At 37.3% G+C, this 9,107-nt stretch overlaps 1 protein-coding gene across 1 annotated transcript; it reads right to left on the bottom strand.

The window, feature by feature from the left end:
• Positions 1–478: 478 nt before the first annotated feature.
• On the bottom strand, positions 479–6,164 carry LOC138851021 (uncharacterized; the record flags this gene model as incomplete). The annotated part of the gene is given in 2 exon segments (XM_070082021.1): positions 479–668; positions 5,983–6,164. Coding segments are annotated over 2 exon segments (258 nt in total), but the record flags the coding sequence as incomplete, so codon positions are not given.
• Positions 6,165–9,107: the final 2,943 nt, after the last annotated feature.

Here is a 9,107-nt window from a genome sequence, read left to right as displayed (position 1 = left end):
TGTCTCCCAGCAGCGTTATGTGACCCTTATGGGTTTAGCACTTAATTTGATTATAATAATACACAAATAACCCACACATAGAAGAGAAGAGCATATGACGACATTTCGGTCCAACTTGGATCATTTACAAAGTCAGTGTAACTTTGTAAATGGTCCAAGTCGGACCAAAACGTTGTCGTAAGCTCCTCTCTTCTATGTGCGGATTATGTGTGTATTGTTCCTTTTTTGTTATTGATTATAATAATGCAGACATGTTGGATGAATGTAACCAAAAGTAACACCAATAAAACTACTTTCTCTTCCTTTGATAAATACAATACAATAGTACAGTATACTTTCCTTCCTAACAAAAACACTTATACTGCTTACAAAAATGTTAAATTTGTGTATTTTATGGATCCATTTTTGGAATTACACTTTCTAAAATGTACTAATTTGTCAGTTCGATATAAAACTCATGGTAAGTAAAATCCAAAAGAACACTTAGGAACAACTTTTACTCAAAAAGTTTTTTGAATGCCTTTTTCTGAGGGGACTATTTACCCAGTGTTAACTGCAATGCCAGTGTGCTTGTGGTGAATTTAATTCCTGTTCAGTCATAATTGTCTATTGTGACATCGTCATCAATATTACTGGGTGAGGTTTCTACTTCTTCTTCCATGAAGTCCCTGAAAAGAGAAAAAAGTTACTCACAAAAATACAATTTTGAGGCCTTATTCTAAATGCTATATTCAGGGGAAAGCCCTAAGCCCACAAGGGTCATACAGTGCCTGGAGAATTGAAGGCAATCAGGTAAATTCCAAGGAAAGGGAAGGTTGCTCTAATTCATGGATCAACAGTTCGTCATCAAGGCACTTTCTTTGAAGGGCCTTGGTCTGAAGTTTTCCTTACTGCTCAATAAACAAGACTGAGTTACCCTCTCAGAATATGGCCTCTGATATATGCCATTCAATATGATTTCAACCCTTTACTTTCACCTGCAAGTCAGATGGCTGGAACTGCAGCACTACAAATTATGAAAACATTACATAAATAGTACTGTAATACAAAAATATATTACAATACATGTACTTCCAAAAATCAGTCTCACAGCAAAAGCATCAACAAGTTACAGTAGAATATAATCCATGAGCTGTGATAGTCTGTGAAGCCAAGTCACATTCTTAATCAAATTCCACATAAATGCAACAAATTTATACTAAAATATTTACATTTTGGCAGCAACAACTTTTATTAACATACTGCAAACATTAGCAGCCACTGTGAATTACTGTATAAATGAAAAATATTTACTGTAACTGAAAACTAAGAAATAGGTTTAAAGCCTCAGTTTCTTTTTATTCTCGTTTTGGCTGGTCTAAAGACAATTGGTGTCTTTTATACCCCATTACTAGCAAACAGACAAATTCACCATGAACAATGGGCAACAATGAATTATTTATAGTTAGCTCGCACAAACAATTAATACTAGGAAGCATCTGTCCCAAATGTTGGTGCATCACCTCAACCCTATGACTACCTGTAGCCAATAGACAAAAATTTAACACCAGACAGGGAGGGAAAAGAAGTTATTTTTGTATTGGCCTAGTCTTTTGTGAAAAAAAATCACCATTTTAACAAACTCCTCACAGATGGCCTAACTGCAAAAAGTCTCTAATACTCAACAACAGGTAAGGGTATAAAACCAGCCCACGCAAAGCATACAGAGAAAATGTTAGTTCCAGGCCTGAAAAATAAGAATACTGTAGAGTATCTCAAACAATAACTGGTAGCTCTTTTAAAAAGACAACAAGACAGGGCAGAAGTGGAATAATTGAAGTATGGTACATTAGTCATAATTTAAATCATATGTCACTGTTTCCGTCACCTTACAAACTATAAGAAGCCCACTGAAAATTAAAATCTAAAAATTTAAGAAACAGTAGTCTAATGGAGAGCCCCTCATATGAGGTGCTCGGATGTAGGAAGTGGCACTATCCTACCCTTCCTTGGACCAAACCAGATTGCCTTCCATTTCCCATGAACTGTACGACCCCTATGGATTTAGCACTTGCCCCTGGTTGTAATAATTTAGAAGAGAGCAAGAGACAACCAAGTGACATACTGTAATGCGGGTTACAATTTGAAGAATCCTCAGGGTTTCAAGAAGAAACTAATTCAGGACCTACACTCAACACTATGATCATTTCCCTTACCAGAGAAATTGTTATAGTAGGCATTCAGGGATTCCATATAAGTGCTTGGTATACAATATCAACTGACAGTTCAAAAATGTATGCAGTATTACTGCTGTAAACAGTAATACTGTAGTTGTATTAGGGCCAGAAACCTGTATGGTGTATGATGGTGCCCAAAAACAAACATATTAATTTCAAATAAAATTTGTAAGGCCAAATTCATGAAATTAATTATGAACAAACCCTCCCCTTTCCCCGTGAAAACTGAAGAAAATGACAGAAGTTGTATAATAATTATGTTATTTTTAAAGTAAATGGCATTTACACATTGGACTACTATGTCCACATCCCAAATTGATCTTAATTATCTTAAGGTGTTTACAAGATATTAAAATATCAAATTGGTATACAATTTAAACCAGTTAATCTGAACTCCTTGAGTCCTCAGGCAGTGTGCTATAACTTAAATTTCCAGCTTAAACATTTAGCTATTTTTTCACCAAATGTATATTTAATAAATTAAAATTTTTTAAAGCTAAATTATATTTATTTTTCACTACATACATTGATATTTTGTATATTTTTTGTTACTCGTGTGTCTGGCTCATTGTTTTGCAGCCAATTATTCAAGAATGGTAGACATTAAAAAATTGGGCGAGGCAGCAACTTTGCATACACCACCGCCACCCTCCCAATGAGGGCACAGTGTGGGCTATACCCAAGTGTATAATGTGCTGTATATCACCTTAGATGTCATGGGAGTGGGTAATTATAGCCTACATATGATAAAGTTCACTGGTGAATCCTGTAACAAGACTATAGAAGAAATGCTCAGTTAATTACTCCCCCTCATGTACCTGCCTTGCTTATTTTTAAAGCTACCCAAAGTATTCGCTTAATGATGCTACTCGGAAGCTTTTACACACCCCATACCCATCCTGTAGGCGTTCGATCAGCCACCAACAAACAGAACTATTGTAGAACTATAACTAGTCCACATTTTAGAAGTCACAAAATGTAATGTGCTGCAGTGAAACCTAGTTTAAGTTATCAACAGACACAGTAGCTCCTCTTCCAACTGTTGAGGTACAAGATATTCTTCCCATCTAGCCTAGCTGGACGGAAGAGTAGTGTATCTATCTTTAAATAGTGGATGGAGGATTGAGTTTCCACCATTCCTTGCACAGAATAACTAACACGAGTAACATTTTACAGAAATACAGTGAAACCTCAGTATACGACCAGCTCCCTACTCGAACAAAGCTCAGCACTGGACCAAACAAATACGACCTGCCAGAACTTTGCTGTAAACTATTTCGTGTTTCTTTGCATTTTTTGGCGTTTTTTGTATTATTTGTATAAATAAGTCACCATGGGGCCTACGAAGATTAGTGATAACAGCCAGCCAAACAGAAAATTGGTTGGGAAGAACTTGTTCGATACTCAAACGGATCGGCACTCGAACAGCATTCTAGAATGAATTAAGGTCGCGTACAGAGGTTCCACTGTATACTGCATAATGCTTAGATAAAGATAATTTAAATAAAATATGCTAGAAAAGTACATATGTGGAAATTACCAATTTATTATTAAATTTATCCTTAAAGTATGGGAGAATGTCATTTTTAATAATGTATCCATTACAATTATCAGCATGTGTCATTTGCAGTTGGCTGACAATGGACACAGTTTTTTTTTTTTGATAAAAGTAATTTATTTTACTTATTTTGTGGGATAGAAGAATTTGTCAACAATGATAATTCATTACAAAATTCAGCCTTAAAGCATGTGGGATTTGTATTTGTTCCAAGACTCAAGAAATCGTAAGGACATGATCGCAAATAAACCACGGTACAGGTAGGGATTGAACTCGCGGCTAGCAAGTCGTAAAACTGGCCCAGTAGCTAATATGATGGTCTGGAGTTTAGCGACTTATTAGCCGCAAGTTCAATTTCTGCCTGTACCATGGTTTATTTGTTACAATGGTAAATATAGATCTACACTGCTAAATAACAATTATTTTTACTAAAATACAACACAAGTTTGACCTGATCCGAAATGAAACTGTGAAACACGATAGATACATTACGAAAGAATAGAATGCCGCAATACCATGTATGGAACATTACACCAAAAGACCACAATTATAAGATGAATTTTATGACAATGTTTTGGTCCATCTTGACTTGATAATGGTTCAAGCAAGACCAAAACACTGTCATAGGGCTCTTTTCCCAAGTGCAGATTTGGTGCATTAGAGATATATTATCACCCATGGGGGATGCACTAAGCCTGTAAGGGTCACACAGTGCCTTAGGGAAATGGAAGGCAATCAGGTTCAATCCAAGAAAAGAGTGAGGTTAATTTCCTTAGATCAAGAGCCCTTTACCAACATCAAGGAACCTTCTTTGAGGGGACACTAGCTAAAAGTAGAGGTATGCCCCTTCCAGAGATACCTAGTGTAAATGGAAGAACAAGAGGTAACTAAGGTTGGGACATAGGAAGAACAAGAGAAAACTAAGGTGAGGACATAGAAAAAACTACATTAGAAAAGTAAATCAATATCTGGAGAAATTGTATGTCTAATCCAGAAAAATTATTTTACAAAATCCAAAGCTATATGCCTTAAATAAAATAAATCTCTATACAAGTTACTTAACTGTGGTATCAAAATATGCACATCTAAAATAATAATTGGAACTTTTTAATAACAGAATGTTTATAGTAATTAAACATGAAAAGTCATTTTTGTAAATTGATGTCTCATCTGAGCATCTCATATTGTATCTTGCTACTACTAAACATGATTTTGAAGAGAGATTTGTAAAGGTAAAGTCACTGGATAATTTAAGAAAGAAATGTTCCAGATACTGTACCAAACAGTTCATGTGTAAACTACCAATATATTTCTTCTAATCTCTGATGAGAAAGTTAACAGCTTTAGCATTTGGGGTATAAGCAACATCTATCATAAATAGACCAGCCACAAAAAGGAAAAGGATTCTGAAGGGAAAAAGCAAAATGCACAAAAATCCAAAGGCATTAAAATCCAGAAAAACTAATTGTCAGCCAACCGTTTACGGATGTTCTTTGATGAGGCAGTCAAAGATGTTTTTGTATCAGCCAATCACCAGTTGGTTGAGACTTTGTCTTGGCATAGCTGTGAGTGCAAAATTAATCTAAATTAAACAAATTCACTTCATAATGAATCTAATGTATAAAAAAATTAAGAATCCAGCATCAGGTAACTTCTCTAGCAGTTTGTGCCATTATAAAGGGAAATAGAAAAGTAAATCTAGGGAAAGATAAGCAAAAATCAAATCGCATGTAAGAGTGAAAGAACAAGCATGAGTATGTGCTGTGAGGTGTCCTCACTAGGGTGCATTAAGAGTCTGATGACCAAGATGAAGTGGAAATAAAAATGTATGATGATATGCTTTTAGGGACAATTTTGACTGTCACTGGAAATTCCAAATGAATGAGTCTAAATTAATTTGAATGAAGGTTATTATAGAGTTTCTGTGTTTCGATAATGGAGGGATTACTACAGAATGAATTGGGGAAAGCATTTATTTGCACTGGTGGAAGCAGAGTAAAAATAAAATGTAAACAGATGATTGAATAGAAATGTTATGAAAAGGGTATTGCATAGTTACTGTGTGGCCCAACTTGCTGTACAGTGCAAAACTGCATTACTAATAAGAAAATTGCAAAGTGAATCTGGATTTGAATGCAACTTAACTAAACAAAATCACAGCTAATTTCCATTTCTACTCCTAAATCCTATAGCATCCCATTTACTCACCCCTCCATAATATTGTCTGAAAAAAGCTGATTGGGCAAGGTAAGTGACACTGTTGTAGTTGTGAAGTCATTCATGGGTTGTCTGGCAGCAAGGCGCCGTTCTACTTCCTCTCTGCTCAGTTGCCCATCATTTGTGTGTGTGCCACTGGCACCACTTCCAGTAACATGGCGACGTGCAGACAACTGCGAATAAATAAGACTGCTGTAAAATAAATGTTGGTGGTAATAAAATGTTAAACACAAAGATCTCAAGGTCAGATATATGAAATAAAGTATGAATCATTGCAGTGGCACTGTACTAGGAGTACATGTACATTATTTGGAAAAATGGAAGCTTATTTTTATTAAAAAAATAAAAACGTGCACTCAATCTACATTCAGTTGATACTACAAGTACAGTTCCAAGCGACTGAAAATGTGGTAATTTTTGTACTGCAAAGCATGACACCTAGATCAATCAAGATCAATCCATGTATCATACCTGAATTTATATGTCTAATTCATTCTCAAACCATACAACTGGTAGAGGGAGACAAGAAAAGATAAGAGGCAAGATTAAATGTCCAGTCCAAGGAATGGCAAGATAAATTATGATAATATTTTTGGAGGACAATCAAATCAGTAAATGAATTGTTAAATTCTGGGCACGTGTCAAAGAAGCAGAGACAAAGCTATAGAGGTTGCATAGATAATTATCAACAGAGACATGTATATTCACTGAAAATTTTTTAATAATTTAGTTGATGACAATATACAACTTCCTTATGTAAATCCCTGCAACTACTACACACTCAGATAGCCTCTACATACAGTGCTCGTCACAGCATTATGCCAGGCGAGTGCCCCTGCATAATGCCGTGATGAAAATCAAAGGCCTACCACACGGGAATCTTTTTTCGTCAGTGCATTATGCCAGGTAGCAGCCATTAGCATGACGTCATGGCCTGCTGCCACACTCCACAGTGACTCCTCAGTGCTCACGTGGCTGCCGTGGTGAGAGAAAGCGTTGCACATCTTTTGTCCGGTGTTCCCTTTGGTTTTGGGGCTATACATGTTTGATTATGGGTAAAATGAAGTCTAACACCTGAAACTATAGCTCAAATCATAGGGCTTCACAAAGCGGGGCACCAGATGTAAGAAATAGTGGAGAATGTTGGTGTGTGTGAGAGTTCAGTGAGGAACTGAGTAGTGTTTCAAGGCTGTTGGCAGTGTTGAGATACCGTCTGCCAAACCTCGGCTTGACCCCTCAAAGAAGACATCTGTTTATACCTTAATTGTGTTAAAGAAGCAGTTAGAGAGTACGTGTACATTTAAGATTACTGCTAGAGAAGCAAAAGAAAGGAACCCACATCTTTTCTCAGAGGTGTCTGTAAGAACTGTTAGCAGACATGTGTCAGAAATGGGCTACAGTAGTCACCGCCAATTAAGAAACCAATCCTCTCCAAGCCACAGAAGAAACATAGGCTGGATTATGCAAAGAAATATCTTCACAAGAATCCTCAACAGTGGTCTGAAGTACTTTGGAGTGTTAAAGCAACCTTCACTGTCACCTGTAACCATGGTAAACATGTGTACCGGCCCAGAGATAGTGACCCGCTAGACCCGCGCTACACCTGTGGGACCCCCAAGCACCCAGACTCGCTCATGGTTTAGGGATGTTTCAGTGCTCAGAGTGTTGGTAAACTCATTGTGCTTGCCAAAAGTCAGTATATGAACCAGTATAATTACCTGGAGTTATTGTGTGACAATTTACTTGCGGCGTTTGACAAGTGAGGGGATATGGTTTTTATGCAGGACAGTGCACAGTGTCATACCACCAAATCTGTAGGTTCAGTGGCTTAAGGACTGTGAAGCGAGGTTCTTTAATGACTGGCCAAGCAATTCCCCAGACCTAAGCCCTATTGAGAACCTCTGGTCAATAGTGAAACAAAGTTTACTGGGAATAGGAGAAGAAATTTTTTCCTGGATAGAGGCATGGTTGATAAATAGGCAGCAGTGTGTTTGCATAAATGGGGAAAATTCAGAGTGGGGAAGCATCACGAGCGGTGTTCCACAGCAGTCAGTGTGGGGCCCCTTGTTCACAATCTACATAAACGACATTGATGAGGGAATAAATAGCGACATAAGCAAGTTTGCCGATGACATCAAAATAGGCCCTCGAATTCATTCTGACGAGGACATTAGAGCACTCCAGGAAGATTTGAATAGAATGATGCAGTGGTCGGAGAAGTGGCAGATGCAGTTTAATACAGACAAATACAAAGTTCTAAACAATGGACAGGAAAATAACCATGCCACATATAAACTAAATAATGTAGATCTTAATATTACTGAGTGCAAAAAGGATTTGGGAGTTCCGGTTAGCAGTAATCTGAAACCAAGACAACAGTGAATAAGTATTTGCAATAAAGTGAACAAAATCCTTGGCTTTATATCAAGAAGCATAAATAATAGGAATCCTCAGGTTGTTCAACTCTATATATCCTTGGTTAGGCCTCATCTAGATTATGCTGCACAGTTTTGGTCACCATATTACAGAATGGATATAAATGCTCTTCCCTATGAGGATAAACTGAGGGCCCTGAATCTGCATTCTCTAGAAAGGCGTAGAATTAGGGGAGATATGATTGAGGTGTATAAATGAAAAACAGGAATAAGATAAGATAAGATAAGATAAGATTTCGTTCGGATTTTTAACCCCGGAGGGTTAGCCACCCAGGATAACCCAAGAAAGTCAGTGCGTCATCGAGGACTGTCTAACTTATTTCCATTGGGGTCCTTAATCTTGTCCCCCAGGATGCGACCCACACCAGTCGACTAACACCCAGGTACCTATTTGCTGCTAGGTGAACAGGACAACAGGTGTAAGGAAACGTGTCGGAATGTTTCCACCCGCCGGGAATATAAATAGCATGCTAAAAATATCTAACATAGACAGGGCTCGCAGCAATGGCTTTAAGTTGGAAAAATTCAGATTTAGGAAGGATATAGGAAAGCACTGGTTTGGTAATAGAGTTGTGGATGAGTGGCACAAACTCCCGAGAACAGTTATAGAAGCTAAGACGTGTAATTTTTAAAAATGTTAGATAAATATATGAGTGGGTGTGGGTGGGTGTGAGTTGGACC

The sequence above is a fragment of the Cherax quadricarinatus genome, unplaced genomic scaffold, assembly GCF_038502225.1.
Source record: "Cherax quadricarinatus isolate ZL_2023a unplaced genomic scaffold, ASM3850222v1 Contig6098, whole genome shotgun sequence".
In the NCBI taxonomy this organism is placed as follows: domain Eukaryota; kingdom Metazoa; phylum Arthropoda; class Malacostraca; order Decapoda; family Parastacidae; genus Cherax; species Cherax quadricarinatus.
This window is presented reverse-complemented; position numbering and strand designations above follow the sequence as displayed.